Source organism: Pristis pectinata, chromosome 8 (assembly GCF_009764475.1).
Source record: "Pristis pectinata isolate sPriPec2 chromosome 8, sPriPec2.1.pri, whole genome shotgun sequence".
NCBI classification, from domain to species: domain Eukaryota; kingdom Metazoa; phylum Chordata; class Chondrichthyes; order Rhinopristiformes; family Pristidae; genus Pristis; species Pristis pectinata.
Genome location: NC_067412.1, coordinates 21,051,448 through 21,076,977, shown reverse-complemented (window position 1 = coordinate 21,076,977; position 25,530 = coordinate 21,051,448). Strand labels below are relative to the sequence as shown.

At 39.2% G+C, this 25,530-nt stretch overlaps 1 protein-coding gene across 1 annotated transcript in view; it reads left to right on the top strand.

The window, feature by feature from the left end:
• The first annotated feature begins 13,006 nt into the window (after positions 1-13,006).
• The window catches only part of gpr139 (G protein-coupled receptor 139), a 44,320-nt gene continuing 31,796 nt past the window's right edge, over positions 13,007-25,530 (top strand). Inside the window, exon 1 of the mRNA XM_052021321.1 lies at positions 13,007-13,133. Within this exon, the coding sequence (XP_051877281.1) occupies positions 13,007-13,133 (127 nt within the window). The remainder of the gene's footprint in view (positions 13,134-25,530) is intronic.

Genomic DNA, 25,530 nt, shown 5'->3' with positions numbered 1-25,530 from the left:
TTCCCGGTACCAATCCACACATAATAGTATGCCAATGCATCTTCCTTCTACACAGCTGAAACAGGGTTGAGTCAGTACATTCGATTATTATCCAATACTCACAATAATGTGACGACATTAGATCTCACTTCAGTCTATTAGGAATAAATGTTTTACTGGTAAAAGTTCAGTGTTCCAGGAACATTGCAAAACACACACCTGGCTTAATAGAACCTCATCAGCTTGTTGTAATTTTCCTGTATAACAAAATGTTACCATGGCAAAAACTTGAAGAATTTATAATGACTCACAGTAATATGAGGTTTGTAATATACATAATCTATTTATGGTTATATCTCTCCAGTGAGCTACAGGGCAATGCTCTGGAAAGAGTACAGAGTTAGCAAATAGAAGACCCTATGGCCTGGAAATTCATTCTCCATTGCTAGCTCTAAGTGTACGATATAGTCACATCAGCATGATGAAGTCTGCCTCCAAAATTCACTCCATTGACATCAGTGGAATGAATTGGGGAGGCAAAGGTCAGTGCCTTATTTCTACCATAAAATACATTTAGCAATATCAACAGCAAAACAATATCTGGAGAGGTACATTTTATAAAATCAAGATGCAATGAACAGGTTGAATTCCTGCTTTGGATGAAATCCGTACTCAAATTATAAATTATGTCTTAAATTGAGCCAGTTTTGAGAAGTGGTTTATATTCCTTTGCAGATTATTAAACATATAATCTGTCACAAACTAGCTCAAGAGGATCACTGATCAAATTACATCTGTGGTTCAGTAAAACTCCGATAATCCACTATCCGACTAATTGGAAATCCTGATGGTTCAGTGCCTACCAGGTGAGGTCTGCTGTACTCCTTTCCCAATCACCAGGCCCTCAGTTCCCATGTTCACTTCCAACACACCAGAGCCCAAGTCCCCACATTCCCTTCCCACCCACCAGGGCTCTGATCCCTTCCCACTCACCAAGGCTTCAGTTCATGAGATTCCTTTCCATTCACTGGGTCCTAGTTTCCACATTCCCTTTAAACTTGTCTGCTTCGCTTGGTTATTCGTTATAATACTATGTTGAATCTAAAAAACATGAACTAAAAGAATGTTGGCATATCAAAAGAAATAACATCCAGTAGTCCGGAAAATCTGCCATTTCAGCATCACCAAAGTCCTGGGTGTGCTGGATTATCAGAGTTTTACCGTAATTTGTCCACTTTTGGTGGGTGATAGCTTTCATTCAATATCAGCATTTCGTGCCCATTCCTAAGTGCTCTTGGGAGGATCGCAGTGAGCTGCTCTTCTTGAAAAAAGCTTTTAGGTAGGAATTTCCAGTGTCCTTGCTATGAGATGTTGCAGGAGAGTGCCATGTTTCCAAATCAGGAGTATGTGTCTCCCTTCAGGAACTTGGAATTCATGGCATTCTTGCATGCCTGTTGACCTTGTTCATCTTGACCCTTAGGCTTTGACCTTCATGCACTCCCATAGTGGGTGCGTAGATGGTATATGTTGCAGCCAGAATGCAAGATTGTCTGCCAAGTCAAGAGGTCTCTTTTGTCCTAGTTGGTGTCTAATCTTTTACTGGAGCTACACTAATTCTTATAAGTACAAAGTATTCTATCACATTCCAGACACCTTTTGCAGATTGTTGCAAGAGTTTTGGAAGTCAAAACATGTGTCATTTATCACAGAATATCTAGCTTCTCACTCACTCTTGTAGTCATGATATTTATATTCCTGGTTCTGATTAATGGTAATTGCCAAGAAGTGTTGGCAGTGGATTTGGTGATCATTACACCATTGAATGACTAATTGCACAGATTCCACCTTCCCCAGAAATAGTCCCAATGATCCAAAAATCTAAAGCCCTCCCTCCCACATCACCCCTTCAGGTTCTTCAGATCTACCTTCAGGTCTATTCTTCAGATCTATCCTCCCTATTCCTATGCTCATTAGCATGTGGCACTGTAAGCAATTCAGAGATTACTGCTTTAGAGATCCTGCTCTTTAATCTATGACCCAGCTCTCTAACTTTTTGTGTTGCAGGATCTCATTCCTCTTTTTATATATGTCGTTAGTAGCTATATGGACCATGACCTTTGGCTGTTTGCCTTGCCCTTTTATAATCCCCTGCAGATACTCAAAAACATTCCTGACCCCGGCATGAGGGAGGCAATTTACCATTTGAGAATCTCATTTGCAGCCATAGGAAAGCCTGTCTGTTCCTCTTACAAAGGAATCTCCATCACTATAGCTATCCTAGTTTTTCTCTCTAAAAGGAGAAGGCAAACAGCCAAAGGTCATGGTCCACACAATTACTAAAGACATATGTAAAAAGAGGAATGAGATCCTTCCTGTGCAGTAGAGCCAACCGTGGTGTCACAAACTTGACTGGTGCTGCTTTCCCCTGGAAAGCCATTCTCCCCTCCCACCCTCACCCCTAAAGGTATCCAACGCGGTATATCCTTTTGGGAAGTGTTTGGCCACAAGGGTCTGCTGCAATACCTCCATATGCCTACGACACCACCTGATAGTCACCCACTGCTTTTATTTTTGCCTGTGCAGCCAATAATTGTGGGGTGACCAGTTCAGTAACCATGCTATCCACCACGTCCTTGGCATCACGGATATTCCTTTGTGGATTCATCCACAACCCCAGCTGCATTATAGGCTCAGTTAGGAGTTGCAGCTGGACACACTTCCCACACACATGGTTGAGTTCTCTTGCCATGGATTATCCTTGAATTACCTTAGTACTCTAAATTGAAGGGAGTAACTAATTACTCAACTCAAAGTAAAACCTTGTACAATTGGAAGCTCCAATCTTTAACTTAGAGAATTAAACAGTAGAAATACCCACCTGTTGCTTTTCACCAATCACCCTCCTCACTGAAGTCCTTCATTCACCATCCTCTGCACACTGAGACTGCTACATTCTGAGATCCACTGTGCAAAACCAAGCGGTTCCAATACCATTGGCATGATGCAAGTGAAAACCAGTATGCATGCAATTAGCAGCACTAGGCCCTAAGGGAAGCCTCTCATCCCTGCAAGAATGTGTCCACTCTCTGCTTGCTGGGAGAAGAGGGAATAACATTTTGGTGGTCCTCTTTGAATAAAGTGCTTCTGTGACCTCTTAAGCATTACATAGGAAAAATGAGTCAGCAGACAGGAGACAGCCATATCAAAGTTCACTATCATGACCAGATTGACAGCTACTGACAAGGCAGTCCTTGCCCTGCTTTCAAGTCTTGTGACTGATGGCAGATCAGTAAGTAAGACCAGCCTTATGGAAACAGACACCTCACAAGTTTTCTTCACTGGGACTCCGCTAGAAGAATTGCTTCCTGAAAACTTTGAGTGAATTTGGCTTCCTGCTGAAGGTCCTTCCAGCTTGTCTGAATCTGCATGAATTCTACTCATTAACAGGTTATGCTGTATTCCAAGAGGAAGATCTATTAATACACTCATGTCAAGGGGTAACAAGCCTTAATCAGCTGCATTAATGCTTGCCACTCCATTCACTGTAATTTTTTGCAACTGAAACAACTTTAGAAAGCATCAAATGCCAGTACAATTGCAGCATTAGTAGAAAAAAAAGCAGTTAGATGGCTAGTAGTGAATAATCCCTTTTGAAAAGCACTGGGAACATGTCCTTTATGTTGCTTACAGTTTGTTCAGCCATGTGTTTTGGGCTGGGGAGTAGAACTCTAAGATTGGAAAGTGAAAAATGTGTCACAAACTGCTTTCTCTGCATACTCCTGGTGGTTGTTTAGGGAAAACACACCAATACCCTTACCAAATGGTGCTGGCAGATTTGCATTGTGCATTCAACAGCATCTAAAGTAAAAGGATACTGCTGAGTGCAATTTCACACTCTTGACCTTTAACCAAAGAAAGGCGTGTTGTGAAGAATATGATCTGTTCAATCTTGCCTGACGACTGCAGTCACTTGTGCAGACAGTTCTTCCTGGTTGTGCTCGGCTCATCTTTTGATCTGCCTTCCTGCTGTCCTTTCTGTACATTGATGTAATTGTATTTTTTTTCTTCTCAACTTTGATTTGGAAGCAACTGGCAACAACAGCCAGCCTATAATGTAGCAATTGCATGATTGGTCCAAGCAATGGCATCTCTGTTCCAACTCCCGACAATTCAACTATAAACAATGGTTTTTACTCCACCTACCCTGCAAATCCACTGGGCAGGCATTTACATTCACTTGTCTGACATTATCAACATTCTCATTCTGGGCAAAGGAAATTTGTTTGAGCTTTATTTGTGGGACCATCTGGAGCAAGAATGTGCCTCCAACACAAGCAAAGATTAGCACTGTTTCAGGCTTTCCTGAAACTGCCCCAAATCCCCAACTTTCTGCTGATTCAGGGACCCTCGCTGAACTGCATGACCTTTCTGAGTGCTGCAAGTCTTTCCTTCATTGGCATCGTCTTAGCAGCTTGCTGCGACATCCCACAACTTTGGGCATGAAACTAAACAGAAGTTATGCAAGTAAAGCCTAAAGAGGTCAAAGCTCCTGTGCACTGCATTGCTGAGTTCAAGAATGTTTGCCACCTCTCTTGGTCCCCACCCATCTTGGCCCTATCCAGACATTAGAATTAGGTAATTTAAGTCTGGTGGATATATGTTGTACAGGCCCTGGCCACATCAGCTGACCTAGGTGCTACCCTGAAGCTATGGGCCACAGCTACATAACAAGGAAGAATAACCTCTGGAGTCATCTTGGCTTTTCAAATAAAGCTAGTAGCTTTGGCTGCTGCAGGATGAAAAGATTATAGGAAACATACATCCATGTCTCTGATTCTGTTCCCATCGGTTTAAACTCTCTGTATATTGATGTAATTGTATTCCTTTCCCATAATGAATGGTGTTCTATTCCGACTGGAGGGCATGCAAGGTCCTGAGTGCAGTCAATTATATCCTACACTGGTGATAATTCTACCTTGCAGCAGGGGTTCCTGCTGCTGGCTGCTGGAAATTATAGTGAACCTTGCATTCAGTTTTTGAACTGACATTGGCTAGATGGATCAAATTGGTGTTTTCCAGTCCTGTCCATCCCTCTAAAGTTTTCAGTGTGGTGATTTCCCTGCCCCCTGACAGACAATGTGTCAGCTGTTGGTTTGTTACATCTGTACACTGAAGGTTAGTCCTAACTTCAGTCTGCCACAATACAGATGAAAAAGACTAAAACCTTGACAGCTTGTGTCAGTCAACCCTATGCTGGAACTGCTCCTCAAGTGTGTAGAGTTCAGCTTGCAGCTTGCAGAATTAAGGTTGATTCAGGGAAGAGGCTTTAGCCCCAGTTACAGCACAACAAATAGAATACCTAGTGGGGTTGAAATTCATCCACATTTGCTTTATCTAAATGAACAACATGGTGGCTTTAGTGTATTGCACTCTGCTTCCAAAATCTAGCTCCATTGTAAATACAATGAAATTTTAAGCAGACATTATTACATTGCAATTTAGTGCATTTGATTGAGGACATATTTCTACACCATGTCATGTCCACTCAATTATTTCGCGAAGTACTGGTTAGAAATCTTTGAACAACAGAATTTTTCATGTCATTGACACATTGGAGATGCTAATATCATGGCTTATATGGTATAAGCGGCCCTATCTTTTAATAACATGATGCATCCTCTGGGTCACTATGAGCAATGTCACCGATCCAAGTTATAATTAAATTCTTAACTTTAACCATCAGAAGACCTTTCCAAACTGAACATTTCCTTCCAACCAAAATAGGGAAATAAACAGAGCTATTAAGCAGCCAAATAAATCTTCATAAAGTTAACTATTCATACACCCTATTTATAAAGCCATTCTTGTTTTGGAAAGATCAACTACAATTATCTGTTCCTGATGTACATAAAGTCAGAACTTAATTATCTTCAATATGAATCACTTTAGTTCAGGAAACCCGTCATATAGATCATTCATCACATTAAGATCATCGATTTTGATACAGTAAAACAATTATGATATGATAAATTATCTCATACATTATTTAAATGCAGTCTCTATGACATTAAAATATATAAATCAAATAACGATAGAATTAAAATTTGCATAATAACTATGTTCAGCTATAGAAGATGGTATAAGTTTGTATCTTTTTGCTAACCTTAGGAGAAATAGTTAAATTTCACATTGTATATAAATGGTCTTTCTGTACTAACCTAATCTTACACATACAAGGGCAGAAAGTGATATGAGCCTTCTGTGCTGAATTATAAATGCAGATTGTAAATTACAACTCAAAAGCGTGCCAGGCCCCAGGCATGCCAGATAGTTAAATTATCCTGAATTGAACTTGCACTGTGGTCTGTGTTCTGGTGACAGCAATTACTCTTAAACATCTTGTTGTGTGGCAGGTGAGAGTGACAAGGACATGGGAGATGGAGAAGATATTGGTCTGTGCTGCATTGTTACCAGGTCACCATACTACTACATCATAGAAGGAGAATCCACACATTTAGAACAATATCAACAAAGAAAAAATCTGATTTAATGCCACGATATTTAGCAAATATGCTAAACATCAATGATTCTTACTTTGTTACACACTTATAAGCAAATTTACTAGATATATAAGAACATTGAGCCAATGCCAAGGCAGATCCCCTACCAAGTACACATTCTATCCAATTCCCCCTCCCTCCATCTCTTTTGATTGACTTAGTGATCTCAGAACTAGATGACTGATTATCCATTGCTTTCTGAAGTAGAGAATTCTAAGTTTTCACAACTCGCCAAATAAAGGAATTTCTCTGGAAATTCCTTTCTCATTGAATGAATTTCTGAAACATAGTACAAGTGCTGATATCTAGGCATTTAGCTCTACTGAGCTGACCAGGGATAAATGTCTAGGCAGTAACATTTGTGATACTCAGGGCTTTTGAACCATCTACTGCTCCCTGTTGTTGCTCTGCTTATCTGATATTCAGCATTTCATAAGTCATAATTGTTTCCAACTAAACAATGGAAAACCAATTCAGAGTATAGTAGTGGTTAAATTTTTCAACTAGTAGCAATGACCTGAACTGGTAACCCAGAAAGGTAAATTCAAATCCCATCATATTATTGAATGCATTTAAATTTAGTTAATTAAATATTGCCTGGAATGGTAAACATTAATGAAATTGCTGGATTATTGTAAAAACCCAACTGGTTCACTTACGTCCTACAAGGAGGGAAATCTGCTGTCCTTGCTGATCTCACCTCTATGTGACACCAAACCCACAGTAAATGAAACACAAGCAAACCACTTAGTTCAGGAGCAATTAGCGATGGATGTTAGATACTACCTTTGCTGGCAAAACCAATTTTCCAAAAATAAATGAAAAAAATAGCTGCAATTATTGCCCTGGCATAAACATTACACCCTTATCACTGATTTCATTCTCTAGACATCACCGTTTTAGGTTAACCCAGACTGTTGGCAACTTTGACATTTTGGTTGATGCTGAGCAGAGATTCCAAACTCATATGCACTCCATGAGTGAGGCTCTCTCTGTAAACATCCCCATGCTGCCCTGCTCAGCTCATCTGATGCCAAAACCCCCATCTATGCTTTTATTATTTTCAAATTCAACTGTTCTCCTGGCAGAATCCTATCCTTTACCACAGGTAAACATTGTCTCATCTAAACCTCTGGTGCCTATGTCATGTCCCACTTATATATCTTCCTATCCTGACAGAGCAGTCCCTCACATTTAATAATGGTGTTGGCTGTGGCTCACTTGGTAGTGCTCTCATCTCTGAAGCAAATGGCTGTATGTTCAAATCCTGCTCCAGAGAACTAAGCACTGATATCAGTAGTGAAGGGGTATAGCACAGTCTAAAAATATCTTTCAGATGAGACATTCAACCAAGGCCCTACCTTTTCTCTCAGGTGGCTGGGTAACAAAAAAAGTCCTGTGGATAAAAGAGCAGAGAAATTAGTTGTGCCTGATATTTATCCTTCAGTCAACATCATAAGAAATAGATTACTTGATCATCATCTTATTACTGTACATAACAGCTCATTGTGTACAAATTTGTCACCACATTTCTTATATTAAAACAATGACTACACTTTCAAATATACTTTGTTGGTTGGAAAGCACTTTAAACCATCCTGTTAAACAGGTGCTTTGTAAATGCAAGGTTTTTCCTTTATTATTTTCTTCATGGCCCAGAGTCCAGCCCTCTCCACACAATCCATCACTTCTCCTTCCCCCGTATTTGTAAAACTCCTCACCCCTGCAGTCCCTTCAGAAATCTGCAAGCCCCCAGCACCACACGTGTTTTCCCCCCTCATCCCACTCACCCCCATCCACTTTGTCTCACGTTCTAGACATGCCTCCAACTACCCAGGTGTAGAATTCACTCTCTATTCATTCTCACCTTTCCATTTCCCTGTGTTTGTTTAACATCCCCTTTAAAATCTACCTTTTTAACCAAGTACTGCAAATTTGTTAATAAGCTCCACAACTTGCTATCCTGTATTTCTGATAATACTTTTATGAGGTGCTACGGGCATTTGTTCTGCTTTGAAATGATTACATAAATGCAAGTTGATGTACAATTATGCCTGAGGTCAAGTGGGCTTGTAAACATGAGCAGTTCTGCAGCGAATGGCCAGAATATTCCTTCACAGAAGCTGGCGAGTTCAGGAGGGCAATGAACAAAAATAGAATGCTGGAAGACTCAGCAGGTCAATCAGAATCTGTGGAGGCAAAGGGTACAAGTCAATGTTTTGGATCAAGACCTTGCATCAGGACTGAGAGGGAAGAGGAACGATTGCTAGTAGGTAGCAGTATGGGGTGGGGGTGGATGTTGGTGGGATAGAGGCTAGTAGGTAATAGGTAGAACCAGATGGGCAGATAGATCCAGGTGGGGTGGGGGGGGGGAGAGTGGCGGGGTTGTGGTGGTGGAATGCAGGGTCTCAACCCAAAATGTCGTCTTACACCTTTTGCCTCCACGGGTGCTGGTAGATCTACAGAGTTCTTCTAGCATTCTGTTTTGTTCCAGATTCCAGCATCTGCAGTCTCCAGGACAGCATTGCATGTGTGTCTGATCTTCGAAGTCCTACATGCAAGTGGATTGTCACCTTGTCGTGGTGGAGAAGTTTGTGTGGTCCTGAGATCCCGAGAGCGATGCCGTCTGGAGCTATGCTCCTGGTAGGGTCAAACATGGCGGTAAGGTCGATGGTGAGGTCCCTGACAAAGAACAATCCAACCAAGACCTCAACGGTGGAACAGGCGGACGAAATTACTTTGAACTCAATGGCTGTGAAGGCGGATGAAGGCTGCAACAAATCCATCAGCTCCAATCATCATGGTTTCCATGCCATTGGAATCAGTTGGTTGATTTGTGAAGTATCGTGTGCTTTTTGTAGTGCAACATCAAGTACACTTTAAACAAATACATGCACAGGCGTCTTCGCTCTGTGGGCTACTTTTCAAGACTTTCAGCGATCGGGGGAGGGCGACGGGAGCAGGCAATGTGATGGCTGGAAGCTCCTAGTCAAGAAATGGCTCGAAAGCATAAGCCACTTGAGAGCCCATAAATAGATGAACGGAACGAAGACCATCATCCTCGACCTCGAGGGATAGCCATGATGACGACATGCAAGTGATTTTACTTCAATCATTTTATTTTTTAAATTGCTTATTTCATTTTTAATAGTTTTGAGTGTTCCTGGACCACAGAGCATCACTGATTAAGTCCATGACATCCTTGGTCAATGTTCAATCTTACCAATCTGAGCGAGGTAAGTGTGGGCAAAGGGCTATCCAAGTAGGTAGTGTGGGAAATGGGCAGAATTTCAACTAATATACCTTAGTACAAATCTACCACCTCATCAAGGAACATGTACAAAAGGCACAAGGTGAAAAAGAATCTCATTGAGAAGTCATTGATCACACTGTGCTGCACAATTTTGTCATTGAATAAAACCTTCGCTTAGTTGCAAGCCTCAGAAGGCCAGAAGAGAAGAGCATCCACCAACAGCAGGCCATCCACATTGCATGCAGGGTTAAAGGTGCAAGAGCTTATTGATCAGCACTTCCAGTGAGCTCTGCAGTTCACAAACCACAAACCTTCCATTGAGCATTTATGCAACATCTTTGCAATTTGATTTAACTGTTAGACTTCATTTTATACATGCGATTTATTTCTTATAAAAATAAAAGAACAGTGGACTGTAGGACTGGGTACATTTAATTTATTGGACCAAATGCCACTGAGATCCACATGGGTCTGTTGATGGACTTGTTCATGACTGGCCAGTTCCACAGCAGAGCCTGTAGCATAATTCTCTCCTCAGCAGAGCACCAGCCTTGAGACCACTGCCCTGTCAGACTCCTCATGGACTCTCAGGCTCAAAAATCCACTCACTGAGCCCCATCAGGTTAACCTGACCCAAGTATGGCAGGCTAACTCAAACTAATGGGACAAATTGGTAAGCTTTATATTTGATTTAATTAATTTAGTCTATGTGTTTTTATATGTTTTTGAGCGTATCTGTGTTTTTAGTTTCACAGCCTTTAATTTTTTTTTCCTTTTTAACATGTCCCAAGTGTTTGTGAATGAGCCTGGGGTCCTCAGCAGCAGGACAACCAGCCTTCCAGTTGGAGGCTGTCCCTGGGAGCATGCTGGAAAGATTCTGGGCAGCAGAAGATCTGTCTCAATAAGTTCTGTAATCTTCATGTCATACCTGTTTAAATTTTGATCTCCATGTCAACTACTCAACAGAAAGACCAGAGGACCATAAGACAAAGGAGCAGGTCGGCCATTCGGCCCATTGTCTGCTCCAAAATTCTATCATGAGCTGATCCATTCTCCCATTTAGCCCCACTCCCCCGCCTTCTCACCATAACCTTTGATGCCCTGGCTACTCAGATATCTATCAATCTCTTCCTTAAATACACCCAAAGACTTTGCCTCCACAGCTGCCCATGGCAACAAATTCCACAGATTCACCACTCTTTGGCTAAAGAAATTTCTCCACATCTCTGTTCTGAATGGGCGCCCTTCAATCCTGAAGTCGTGCCCTCTTGTACTAGACTCCCCTACCATGGGAAACAACTTTGCCACATCTACTCTGTCCAGGCCTTTTAACATTCGAAATGTTGCTATGAGGTCCCCCCTCATTCTTCTGAACTCCAAGGAGTACAGCCCAAGAGCCGTCAAACATTCCTCATATGTTAACCCTCTCATTCCTGGAATCATTATAGTGAATCTTCTCTGAACCCTCTTATTGTTGTCTTTTGAGTGAGCTGTTAACTTTCTGCTCTCTCAGGTGAACACAAATATTTCATGGAACTGTTCCAAGAGCAGACAAGTTATCCATGGTGTTCTGACCTTATTCAACATTACTATAACATAGTTTCTGTTTGTTAACACATTGCTGTTTGCAGGAGATTGTCGTATGCAAACTGACTGCTGTATTTCCTGCATTATAAAAATGACCATACTGCTTTAGGATATCCTGAAAGGGATATAAAAGCACGATATGGAAGTAAGTCTATCTTCCTTTCATTTTTTGTTCCCTACAGCACAAGTTACCAGATCATATAGGGATTCCTCAATACAGTCAGATTTTTTCTAGTTGCCACTGAACCATTATCAACAATAACGTGTGCACTCCACATCAGAACTAATAAACTTTACACTGGTTGAGCAGCCGATTAGCTACCTGAAACACTTTAAAGATTTATTGCTGTTGATGAAGTACTCTTTGCCAGACTTCAACTGCCTACTGCCAACAAAATGTTATACTCAAAAATCCATAAATCTTAGAAGCTTGCATTTGTACAATATTGTTAGGAAATCAAAAACTGCAGAGAAAAAAATCCCTTTTATCTGCAAAATACCTAACTCCATGTTTCTACATTAGTATCTACACAAAGGCTGAAAACCATTCATAACACACAGCTTGATGACTTACATTAAAAGAACATGTTGTAAAAATCAGATACAGATTCAGCCCTACATTACTGTCACTAAACCATCACAAGCAAGAGTCCACATAACACAAGGACACAATATTTTAAATATATGCCTCTTTCCTTCCATTAGGCATTTACTGTCAAGAATTGAGATGGCAACCATGGTGGGATACAAACTGTCGGTTCCATTTCCAGCACATTTCTATAGTGACAAAATTACTATTTTTTTAAATTAAGGATGTTTTGATCCATTCAATCCATGTTGATTCTGCCATTTATCCCAGTATTAAATATAATATCAGGACCAAAGAATGCTGTGAATACTCTTAATTATTCTATATGTCCAGGCTACAGAAATTGTGAGAACAAGCATATAGTTTATTATCTGCAGCTGCAATGTGCCTCTGTGGTACGTCATTGTAATCTTTCATGCTTACCATTTTCAAACCATTTGTCACGTGGATAGGCAAGACACACTGAGAATGACACTTGACAGAAGTCTACCGTTGCTGTAGGCAATGTATAATAGCCCTACAATCTTCAGAAAGATTTATTTCATTTCACTTGTTTTAAGGAAAATGGTTATTTCCTTATAAACATTCTACTTCGCTGCCTTAAGGTAAGTGCTTTAGATAAAAGCATTTGTAACAGCAAAGGAAATGAATGAACTGTTTTTAAACCACAAACTGTATTCCAATTACTGTACTGTGTAGCTTACTAAGCAGCAAACCAGTTAGGATGAGGTACTGCTTCAGTACTGTATGAATTATACTCCAGAGGTGCAGCGAGGTGACTATACATCATCAAATTTTAATTTATTAATTTTCCTACTTTAATGACACTTCAGTGCAGTTCCCTTAAGAGCGAGGCAGCTAAACCATTGCACTTTCTCCTAATTATGCCATCCTAGCAGCAAGCAGCAGGTGGAAGAATCCAAAGATAAACATGTGCTGAAGGATAGAGGTTGAGACTGAATACAGAACCTCAGCGAAAGTGCCGGCATTCATTGTCTATGTTCTTCTTTAGTCTGAGCCAGCTGACAAGAAAAGTCCATGGAGCACAATCACATTTTCACCATCAACAGTACTCTACTCTCCCACGATGGAAAGCAGTACGGATGTGGTTTAGGATATGTGCGTGTTATCTACTACAGTTTTCTTCTGTGCTTAGGTTTGCCAGGTGAGTGCACGTTTTTATCTGATTGGGAAGAGAGTCTCTGCAAAAGAACCTTCACATTTAACATTGTCTTACTGTGCTAACACTTATCTGAATTATAGCTTTGCTGGAAATTATGATTAAGATAATAAATTCATTGTTTTTATAATAGAAGCTTGTATTTATCTAATGGTCTTAAATATAGGTCTAAAATATGTTTTGTCAATCTCTATTTCAATTCTTTTTCTAAAATACAAACACATTATTTAAATTGTTAATCATTAAGTGGGATAAAATGATTTATAAAAGATTACGAAAAGCACTACCTCATTTTCAATTAAATCTAATCTGATCAATGAATAGATGATTTAAAAGGAAATGCCCAAGCTTAATAAAAGGTCAGGATTTTCCTTCAGATCTCCAAAAATGAGAAGTCCCAACATGATTTAAGTTTCCATTTATTGATACATTTTTGTTTCCACTATTAGAAAGGATAGTTAACATCATGGATACTTCAAATCATTACAAAATTTTAGACATAGGCTGAGTAACTGTGAACATACAATTTATTTAATTCAGTTATAGTAATAATTGCAAACAAAAAAAGACAGAATGTGCCTCACTGTTAGACATTTTTAGGAGCGTGAGCCTCCGTTTTCATGCATGAAAAATGGCATATATAAAGGTAATTTATGGCAAAGGTGGCAATCAGTGCAGAACAGAGAAAAGCTTTAATAATTCCAGTATCCATCAGGCTGGGAGCTGTGACATGAATTGCTGATCACAGCACATTGAATCTGATTTGATCAATTAATCTAACCTTTTGATTAGTAAAACTCAGAGTTAAAATGTAATTAGTATCATTTAAATGATCATTTTGTTGATGTAAATGGTTATTTTGTAACATAGAATATGATCTTAACCTCATTGGCCTTATTTAACATGAAACTCCACAGTATCAGAAGGGATGATTTGTATTTACCTGTGTTGTCAGTAGTTAATTTCACAGAAGGCAGATATTGTTGTTTCTTGAAAGTACTTTATTAGTAGATCGGGCACTATGGTGTTAAGGGATGAATTCTAACACCCAGGCAGTACACTGGCTAATATTATGAACTGCGGAAAGTGGGTGATTCCTTTTTACACAAGTACTTGAATTCAGAATAGACTGCCTTATAGGATAGAGAATACAGATTAAACAGTACCCTTCAATATAGAATTGGTCAGCCAATTCAAGGAGAAAGGTAACTGCAGGTATCTGGAGAACAAGCAGAATAGCTAATTGGGACTAACTGGATTGCTCTATGAAGGAGCTTTTACAGAATTGATGGGCTGAATGGTGTCTTTAGGTGCTAAATTAATTTAGTAATTCTATGATTCTGTGCTAGTCACATGAGGCTTTGTTCATTCCAAGGAGCGGGCCTTGTTAACATACATGCGCAAATGTGTCTCACTCTCAGCTGCCGAAATGTAGGTCCCTTGAGAAGATGGAGCTAGAAGCTGTGGAGACTATTGAACTGGGGAGTTGGGGAGATGGGAAGGAGGTGAGTTGCTGGGATGCACCATTTCAGTAATGCAGGATCCCAAAGCTGTAAGGACTCACATTATTCCATTTCAGAGAATCATCCCCAAAAAATAATCATAAGATTTATTTGCCTTTGCCTACCAAGCATCACTGAGTAGAGTGTTCCAAGGCATGGAGTCTGCTCAGCAGGTGATTAAAATTGTACTGGAGCCATACAGATAGAACTCTGATCTGCATGGATTCCTCAGGTTTATTTTTAATTACAAATTATTTATAATGAAAAGATACTTCAGCTGGACCAATTTAGTTACTGAAAATAAAGTTAGTATTTAAATGCATTTGTTCTATTTAAAAAAAATCTGATACATGTTCAATATGTAGTTGATATGGGTTAATATATTGATATATGAATGACCCAAGCCACACTTGCAAAGGTGAAAATTATACCATCTTCTTCCAGTAGATTCTGCTTATATTCAGTCATAGTTTAAACAAATAAAAAAGTATGAATTGCCACAAGAGGCAAGTGCCCCATCAAAATATGGATATGTTTTTCAAAGCTTTTCCAGGGCTAATAAGACATATACTGTATAATTATGAATATGTAAGACTAGCTTCCTTTGTTACTCAAAAGACTTTTAAATGCTTAGAAAATTAAATCCAGTATTGCCTGGTAGGATTTAAATAATTTCTTCCTGATCAATGCATCGGGTTTTTTCTGTCAAACTGAAACCTACATTTTCCTTCTAACATTGGATTGGATCAGTACCTTTGATCCATCATGATCAATAAACTGCTTCAGTCATCAATATTTCAGAGCGAAGACCTTCCTTCGGAACTGAAAGGCATGGAGAGGTATGCAGCTTTGTAGCAACAGCACAGTCACAGAAAGGATGGCTCTGTACTTGCTACAAAGTTGTATTTCACCTTAAAAAAGGCAAGGTCTATGATTGTTTGAAGGCCAGGAGGAATTAAACAACAGAGGTAATGATGGCACAAGACTAAATGAGGTGATAAAGTAATAAGATGCCATGTCCAGTAAAGTAAGACTGGTCCAGCAGAGACGTAAATGGGCGAGCTGAATGTCTAAGGAGTAGGGAAACACTGAAAATGTAACAGAGGAGAACTCTTCCATTTGGCAGAGACCCCAATGGGCGCAAACCACCCTGCCAGCCATGTACACTTAGAGCAATATTATCCCAGTTATCAACCCACACCCTTTCCATTCCTAGTGGCTCTGAAGCAAAATTGCTCCATCACCAAAATTTGTTTACTATGAGGTAATGGATGCATTGATTAGGATCTAGCCCTATCAGAACTGAGGCCAGAAATCTGAACTATCATGGACTTCTCCTGGTTACTCCTCTTTACTATGCACACATGCTTAGCCTCCCACCATAACCCCACACTTTTCTTTGGCTCTGTCCTTGCATGGAAGCAGTTCATCTCTACCATCATTTTCTGCTTTTATTTCAGGTTTCCCAAATTTGAAGCATTTTTGGTTGTTTAGTAGATATTTGTTGTTGCAAAGATGGCAGTCATAAGGTTATTGAAATTGTGCTGAAACAGTCACTGTTCACTGGGGAAGGAATGGGAAGATTCACTAGCCTTAGCATCAAACACACTGTAATAATATTGGTTTCCTAATCCTTACAAGTGAGTATTTGCCCCTTCCTTTAAAATCGCTTCCATCGTGAAGCACAAATAACTAGTAAATTAATTGGGATATTGTCTACCATTGATTTTATCTAAGTTTAATTCTGTCAAGGTATTGTATTTTCTGCTCTCTGTCTTTCTTGAGAAAAGCATAAGTTGTGAAAATTGAATACAAAATTATTTCAATTCATTTTATTTTATCATTCATTATTGCTAATATTTTTATATTCTCCCAGACCAGGCAATTTGGACCTCAATCTAGAGGACAGACAAGTGGCTGCATATACCTCTAAAATCTGTAAATGCCAGTCTGTCCCCAGCCGACAACAAGCACACTTGTGGTCCCAAACTGATTTTCAGTTCCTTTAATTGTCTACACACCCCGGGTCTGCTCAGATCTGCATCCAATGACTGATCAAAACTGATGAGTCACCACAGACCTGCAGATTTCCTTCAAAGATAAGACACATCTTTTGTTTCTCACATCACTTTTTAATTAGAGTAAAACAGCTTGTAAAATGGTCAAAAACATATTGGTTGTGACAGTTGAAGAATTTGCTTTTTAAAGTAAATGCTTACATATTACAGGTTATAGCCAAATTGTTCTTTGAAAGTCATTTACTGAAGTATAATTGTTAAAAAGAATTGTTGTGGTTTTTAAGGAAATTAGTATCTTCAAGGACAAAGTGGTATTTTTAGCACTCATTTTCTGAGTGCTACGAGATCTCATCGTGCTTCCAAGTGACATTTGCATTTGACATATACATTTTTGGGTGAATCATGCCATCACTATATTGGTGAGAGTGCTTTGGTTTTGTGAGTGCCTGTCAGGTCATAATGTCAGTCACTGTGCAATGCTGATTGATTGCCGGCGCTACTATAGTGAAAATCTTTTAAAGTCACATGGCTGAACATGGGTTCAGTTGTAAGAAGGGCTCCCACCAGGAACACTTAGAAAGATCTAACATTGGTTTGTAGTGTGTTGTTTCTGAATGGGTCTTTTTACATTTCTGCAAGCAAATGACACTCTCAAGTTGCAAACATTGGTGTGGCAGGTGCTGAAGAGTGTTATGCTGGTTTCAAGGCTCCTCCACAAACTAGTTTTCTTGGAATGCCATATTACTGCGAGAATGGGTATACAGAGCAAGAAAAGCTCATGGAAGTCAATAGAGAAACAGTGGGAGAAGGGCTCTCAGCAGAAGGCAGTGGCCAGGGTAGTCAGGGAGCCATTCTCCCACATGAACCTCAGTAGGAACAATGTGTGAGACCTTTGCACTTCAGTAAATGCCCTCCTATTTCTTTTTTACATATTGCACCCTCAGCAAAATCATCTCAATTCTCAGCATTAGTTTCCACACGTACACTGATTGCACCAGCTTAACCTCATCAATACCCCCCCCCAATCTCCAACACCCATCCCATTCCGCCATTTGTCTTTAAATTGCCAGATAGCTTGTCTGGATGAGCAGAGATAGCCTCCAGCTAAATTCCATGTCTTTCAAACATCATTCCTGTCATTAATATCTACAGCTCTCTGCTCCTCCATCTTCTGACTGGAAGAACTCAGCTCTATGCAGATATATGTTATCTGCCAATTTGGACCTCCTTCACTAGGGCCTCCAGTCAGCTTCAGAAAAGGACACCATCTGGCCGGAAGGTCACTGTTTTACAAACAAAGCAGGAATTTCACATCTATTGTTTGTGAGGAGGAATAAGGAGCTGAAAATCTAAATAAGGTAGGGAATATAGTAATAATATGAATGATTACATTAATGTAGCAATAGACTTTCTTCAATATCATGCCAAATTCAAAGCATTATAATATCATAGTAACTTACAGCACAGAAGTAGGCTTTTCTGGCCCATTGCATCCAGGATGGCCAAAAATTGAACTGTTTAAGTTATTCCCTTTATCGGGCCTCAGTATAGAGTTGTGTATGTTATAAGAGCTCCTACAGGATTCGTTCAGCTGCTTTTAAATTGATGAGGTTTCTGCTTCTACCTCCCTTTCAGAAAATAAGCTTCAGGCTTCCATGACTTCTTGGCTGAAGAAATATTTCCTTGATTCCCTTCTAAGCCTTCCACCAATTAACCTAAATCTATGTCTATTGGATACCAACTGTTCTGCTCACTCTATTATAATTCTGTGCACTTCATTTCATTTTTCATTCAATCTCCTTCATTCTAAAGTATTCTCAAGCCCTGGCAACATCATTATAATCCAGACATTTTATTAGTCAACCATCCTACTAATAGGCAGAGATGTTAATGACTTTACTTAATTGTCTGAACCTCAATTAGAATACATTACAATTTCCATGTTAAACTCATACAGAAGAACCCATTGATGGAGACATCTAGTAAATCCAGCATAGAATTGAACAAGATGATGATTTTGGATGAACATTGAAAAAATTCAAATGCTGAAAATATGAAATAAAAACAACAAATACTGGAAACACTCAGCAGTTCAGGTAGCATCTGTGAAATGAGAAACAGTGAATCTTCAACCTGAAATGTTAACTCTATTTCTCTGTCAATAATTTCGGCCTGACCTGCTAAATGTTTCCAGTAACAAACTTAGATATTGATCAGGGGAACTATTGGTGAGAAAGAAAAGCGGTTGGTCCAAAATAGGATTATTGTCAAATTGCTTACAGAACTGAGTCTCTTTTTAAGTGGTGGCCTAGTTTTCAATTAAATAATTTAATGGAAAAGTTAGTTTAATTAATTGTGCATATTTTAATTTGAAAGAATGGCAAGTAGAGATCCACAAATTCCCAAATAAATCACCTGTTCAGTCCTTGCAATTCAACAGAGCTTGTAGGAGATTGTGCAGTACCACTAATGGTTGCTGCTGAGAGAAATAGAACCTTGGGTTTGACCAGACTAAGTGTTCAAGAGCAGGAAAGGGTGGTTTTGCATCTGCAAGATAGGTCTGTCTATGCTAGTCATTCTTGTTTCAAAAGGTTGAAGCTGACTGTACAAATAAGAGATAGCTGTTCGAGATGGGATAATTAGAAGACAGCTGGGTAAATGCAGAACTTTTCCCTGAAATAGTTTGATATTGAAGTACAGCTAATTCTATGACACTCGAGATTTTTTGAGTTTCAATTCTTTATGAATATTTATTCTACCAGTAAAATAGCAACCTGATATGTGTGCAATGTGAGTTGTATAAAAATTTCTGCACAGGCACATAGGAAGGTTAGAAATATTTGGAGATGGACTGAGTTAAGTTCTAAGTTACTGAGCTTATGAAATGTACAGGACGTACAAGTGAAGAGGAATAGGGAGGCAACCATCCAAGGTAGGCAGAAGCACTGAGTTAGAGGTAGCCCAGGAAACACAGTCCGTGAGGTGAGGTCTGACACTATCTAATGGATTTACAGTTCAGGACATCAATAAGGTAGAATGAACAAGGTGAAGATCATTAACAATGTCCCAGGAGTAACTGAAATAAAACAGAAAATGCTGAAAATATTCAGCAGGTTAGGCCACATCTGTGGGTAGAAAAACAGAGTTAATGTTTCAGATTGAAGATCCTTCGTCAGAATTGGGAAGGAGACAAATGAAGCATGTAGGGATGGTGGGATTTTCGATCTGAAACATTAACTTAGATTCTCTTCACACCAATACAGCCTGACTTGCTGAGTATTTCCAGCATTTTCTGTTTCAATTTACACTTCCAGCATTTGCAGTTACTTTTTTAATTTTCTGGTTATACATGAAGGAGAGCTATGAGTAAGAACACAATAGCAGAGACAGATTCCTTAGAGAGGTTTCTAGCATTGTAAACATGAATCTCAAATAAAGTGAACAAGATAAAGGGCGCACAGAACAATTAAGGAACTCTTGGAAAGAGAAGGGTTGATCAGAGGTCATGCCACTTGTCAGAATCCAAATATAATTCAGATTTAGCAACAAGAGTTCCAAGAGTTAGGAGTTAGGTTCAACATTCGGGCCTCAGATTTAGTAACGTTTGGAATATTATCAGGCTAATTGTCATTAGCAATTTGATGAGCTTCATACTAGGTCATGCTTTCATAAATGGATAAAGATCAGATGTCAAGACACCATCTTCAAAGCTGAAATTATGAGGCAGATATGACAAGCACTGACTCTCTGAATCTGAAATCATGTCTAGGTTGGTCAGGTCATGCAACACAAGTGTTTGATGAATAAATTGGAAGAAAATGCCTTATGCTGCTTGGGCAACAGGAAGCAATTTTCTGGTAGAAAGAAAAAGACATTAACACTGTTTAACAGTGAAATTGTGCATAAGTGGGAAAAACTTGCTTCAAAAATGTTATAAAGATAAGTGCATGACTACCAGCCTATTGTGGATGGGAAGGGTTCAGATTTCTGGAGAATTGTGACTAGATCCAAGACACAAACTATAGAACCATAGAACACTACAGCACAGAAAACAGGTCATTCGGCCCTTCTAGTCTGTGCCAAAACTTTATTCTGCTAGTCCCACTGACCTGCACCCAGTCCATAACCCTCCAGACCTCTCCCGTCCATGTATCTATCCAATTTATTCTTATAAACTTAACAGCGAGCCCACATTTACTACATCAGATGGCAGCCCGTTCCACACTCCCACCACTCTTTGAGTGAAGAAGTTCCCCCTAATGTTCCCCCTAAACCTTTCCCCTTTCACCCTAAAGCCATGTCTTCTCGTACTTATCTCTCCTAATATAGGTGGAGCCTACTAGCATTAACTGTCTATACCCCTCATAATTTTGTAAACCTCCATCAAATCTCCCCTCATTCTTCTACGCTCCAAGGAATAAAGTCCTAACCTGTTCAATCTTTCCCTGTAACTCAAATCCTGAAGACCCAGCAACATTCTAGTAAATCTTCTCTGCACTCTTTCAATCTTACTGATATCCTTCCTATAGTTAGGTGACCAGAACTGCACACAATACTCCAAATTTGGCCTCACAAGTGTCTTATACAACCTCACCATAACATCCCAACTCCTATACTCAATACTTTGATTTATAGTTGACTTAGATTCCTTAAGTTCCTTGAAAAGGAATTAGAAACAGTGAAATATATCAAAGCGTGGAGTGAATTTGAACCCCAGAAACAGGTTCTCTCTTTTATCAGAAATATTGGGCCTAAAGTTACTGATATAAAAACAGCAGGTCTGCTCTGAAGAAAGGTCACTGACATGAAACATCTCTCTTACCACTGACGCTGGCTGAGCTTCTCGTTATTTGCAGTATTTTTTGATGTTATTTCAGCTTTCCAGCATCGGCAGTTTTTTTGCTTTACTGGGATTGGACAGAAATTAATATCCAATTTCTGCCTTAAGCCATAAATTTAATGCATAAATTATTCAGATCAGAATTCTGCTTGTTGACTGTGGCCCTTTAAATTCCAGTGAGTGGTGGACAGATCTTCAGCTCACTTTGTCAAGGTTGAAATCCCAGGCTACACCGAGGAATTCTGGCCTTTACGTTCTCCATTGGTCTCAACAGATCTCACACCTGGAAGTGAAGGCAGTTATCTGAAGGTCTGTAATAAAATCTCCAGATCTTTTCTGGAAAATCTTTACATTCCCAAAGACAACTGCTTGGTCTGTTGGGAAAGCAGAAACTTGTTAAGAACCTTCCTGGGCCTCCTTTTTACAGAGGTAACTCTCTGGCGCTGACCTTCTGAACAGAATGGATGTCAATAATACATCCTTACAGGTTGGAAGTGTACACCCTGTGATGGTATTCCTGCAGTATAGGTCTGTTTCTTCATCTTGGGCTTAAGATTGATAGGGACTTCACATCACCACACTAAAGCTGGCAGGGTACACAAGCAATAACACACTCACACACCCTCTGAAGTTCAGCATCATCATGTCCATTTTTGAAAATACTGATAGTAAAAGAAAAACTGTAGATATGGAACCTCCAACCAGCACACTTCCCTCACAGTTCCTTCAAACAGCATTGCAACTGAATCTTCATCAAGTCCACAATTCCTAAGCTCAAGAAACATATTCTGCAAAGTTCCTTGCTGGGTTTTTGGCATTTATATATACTGCTTTAGTCAGTTCAGAATATCTGGTGAAAAGAAATTAACCAGTTACTTCAATTCATGTACCACATGTTTCCCAAAGAAAACCAGTAGCCATGAGCTGATAACTGCCCCCATTGAGCCATTTCAACTCATGCTATCACAGACATTCCCTTTGTTCTACACATCACCTCCCAACTTCCTTCCTGTTGAAAATTTACATGCACCTCTCTCTTTCCTAACCCTGACAAGGGATCGCAGACCTAAAATGTTGACTGTTTCTCTTTCCACAGATGCTGCCTGACTTGCTAAGTCTTTCCATTTTGTTTTTGCTTCTCACCAAAACATACTATTTCATCTGAACTCCCATATATGTTACACAAATAGACATTACAGAAATCTGTAACATGAAAACCTCTGTCTGTATTCAACTGAAGATCCGTTTCTAACATTCAAACAAAAAAAGCATTAAACTTTGCTATTCTGTCAGGAATCCAGTGTTTCATCAGATTTCAGAATGACCTCAGAGCAAAAGTGAAAACCCCGACCACTTCAATGACTTGTCGTGAAATTTGTAGTTGTGTAGCAGCAGTAAAATGCAAGACATAAAAATTACTATAAGTTACAAAATTAAATAAATAGTGCATAAGAAGTACTTGTTTGAGCTCTTCTTTTAGTTGTCCCTCATTTCTGGTGCCATTAATTTACATTCATCCCAATGTTGTTTGAACTAGTAAAACCATTAGCAACATCTGCTTCCAAAATCAATGTCAACCACTGATTGTCATCTTACATGGATGCACCTGCCATCTGCATATGCTTGTCTCAAAGGTTAATTCAGGCATGTGTGGGTGCACACAGGGTGGGAAATGCAAGGGCACAGATGGCTCCCCCAGGAGACATTAACCATATTAAAGATGAGCATGTATGTGCATAATATGAAGTGAGACCAGATATCCTGTGTCCTCTTAACTTCATTTCACCCAAAGCTAATTCAGGCTTAACTTCATGTCTCTAATGCTATTGGGTTAAAGAATAATTTTATGAAATGAGATAAGCTTAATATTGATATTGGGAGAAATGCGTATGAGTGCTTTACTGAAGTGGAACTCAGTGCCATACTGGGACACTGCTGAACTGTCAGGTGTATCTGTTAAATCTTTCTGACAAGAAGTTAAACTGAGGCACCACATTCATGGATTTAAAAGATCCTTTCTCACAACTTCAAAGGAGCTCAGTAAAGTTCTCCAGTCTTATATTTATCTTTTAACCTACATGGTTAAAGGTAGTTTCTTGTCCTAATCATTTTGCTGCTTGTGGGACCTTGCTGTGCACAAATTGGCTGTTGTGTTTACTACATCACCTCAGTGACTGCACATCAAAAGTGTTTTATTGGCTGTACAGAGACTGGGGATACGCTGAACTCGTGAAAAACACTATCTTTAATTCTTTCTTGGATACGTAGCATCATTTTTGAAATGGTACATTCTAAAGTGAAAGTTTGTTTGAGAATAACTATTATCCAATGAAGCCTATCTGGTGTACAATGTACCTGAACTTTCCAAAGGTGTTTTATAAATATCTGCATGTAAGAGTTTTTAAAATAATTGAAGCACAATTAATAGTAATTAGTTAACTAAATCAAGGATTAATATACCATTAAAAAGCTGATAATGATGAATTGGTTTCCTTTGTCTCAGAAGAACTGATCAATGGAAATCTGTATGTACCTGCAATGTTAACTAACCACCATGGGTAGCAGAGAGAAAGTACTTGTGGGCGAATTCACAAACATAATAAATCTCCAAAGTGATAATATGAGCAGGGCCAGGCGATTGGGTCAGGAGCTTTGCAAGCATTTACAGGAAAATTAAGGGAAGTATAAGAAAAGGCAGATGAACTTAAATGTAGTTATAAATGAAGCAAGTGTAATATAGTGGAGGAAGCATGAGATCTATTAACAAAAGGAGAAAAATTGATGATTACCAAAAAGCATTTTAAATGAGGTTTCTTTAAACACGGTTCAGGAGGATGTGTGCATTAGCTGGTAAAATTGGCACACTGGTACCCTGTACACCAATATAAATCAGGCATTATTTGAATACTAATTGGCTAATCGGTAATTTTTGGAGCTCTGTGACAAATTTGGTAAAATTACATATGCACTGTTTTTCCAGATCCATGGGATTTTCTACCCAATATTTCTTACAGAGACTTAGTGTAGCAGCTTGAGAATTGATAATTTATTGTCTTTTATATAAATTAATGCGGATTTTAGAGAATCAGGACAACTCTGTCTGACTCCACAGTAATATTGTTCGTGATTCCGAGCCCACACTTCCTTCTAGCCCATGTGCCCCACTCCAAGTGATCAGTTATAAGGGCCCAAGGCCCACTTTTCAGTGAGTTATTGGCTTTCATCTTCCTGTCCACTCCACCCCTGTGGACTCATGAACCAATGGACTCATGAAGTTGTTTAAAGCAATGTTGATCATTTGAAACATTTGTGTATTTTGGGCATGTTGTAAAAGGAATGAATGATTCAGCTCACAGCAAATTGCATTAGTTCTAGGTCATGTGAATACCAAGCCTTGAATTACCTCATAATGTGCTCTGTCATGAATATTTTCTTTGATGGCTCTTTCTGGGTGGCCAGATATATGATTGTTGTACCACAAAGGTCAGTGGTGAGGCCTCAAATTTTTACAGTTTACAATTACTTGGACAAAGTCACTGAAGGAGTGGTTGCCAAATTTGCTGATGACACAAAGGTTGCTTGGAAAGTAAGTTGTGAAGAGAAGATAAGCAAACTGTAAAGGGATATGGATAGGTTAAGTGAGTGGACAAAGATCTCGCAAATGAAGATAATGTAGAAAATGGGAAAATATCCCATTTGGGAGAAAAAGTAAAAGTAGATACAGACTACCTAAGAGATGAGTGATTACAGAGCTCTGAGTTGCCAAGGAATCTGTGTGTCCCAGCACATGATCTGCAAAAGGCCAGTGCAGGCGATCCCCATGTTACAGCCATTTGGGTAATGAAAAATTGCCCCTACAGCATTCACAAATCACTACCCAAAAATTTGTGATACGGAATGAAACTCATTCCCACAGAATTTATGTGAAAAAATAATTAATAAATAAACTCATTCTTTTTTAAACTCATGTTTCTTGACTCATGTGTAGATGACGCTGCTTTGCATTAAGGAAAATAGTGATA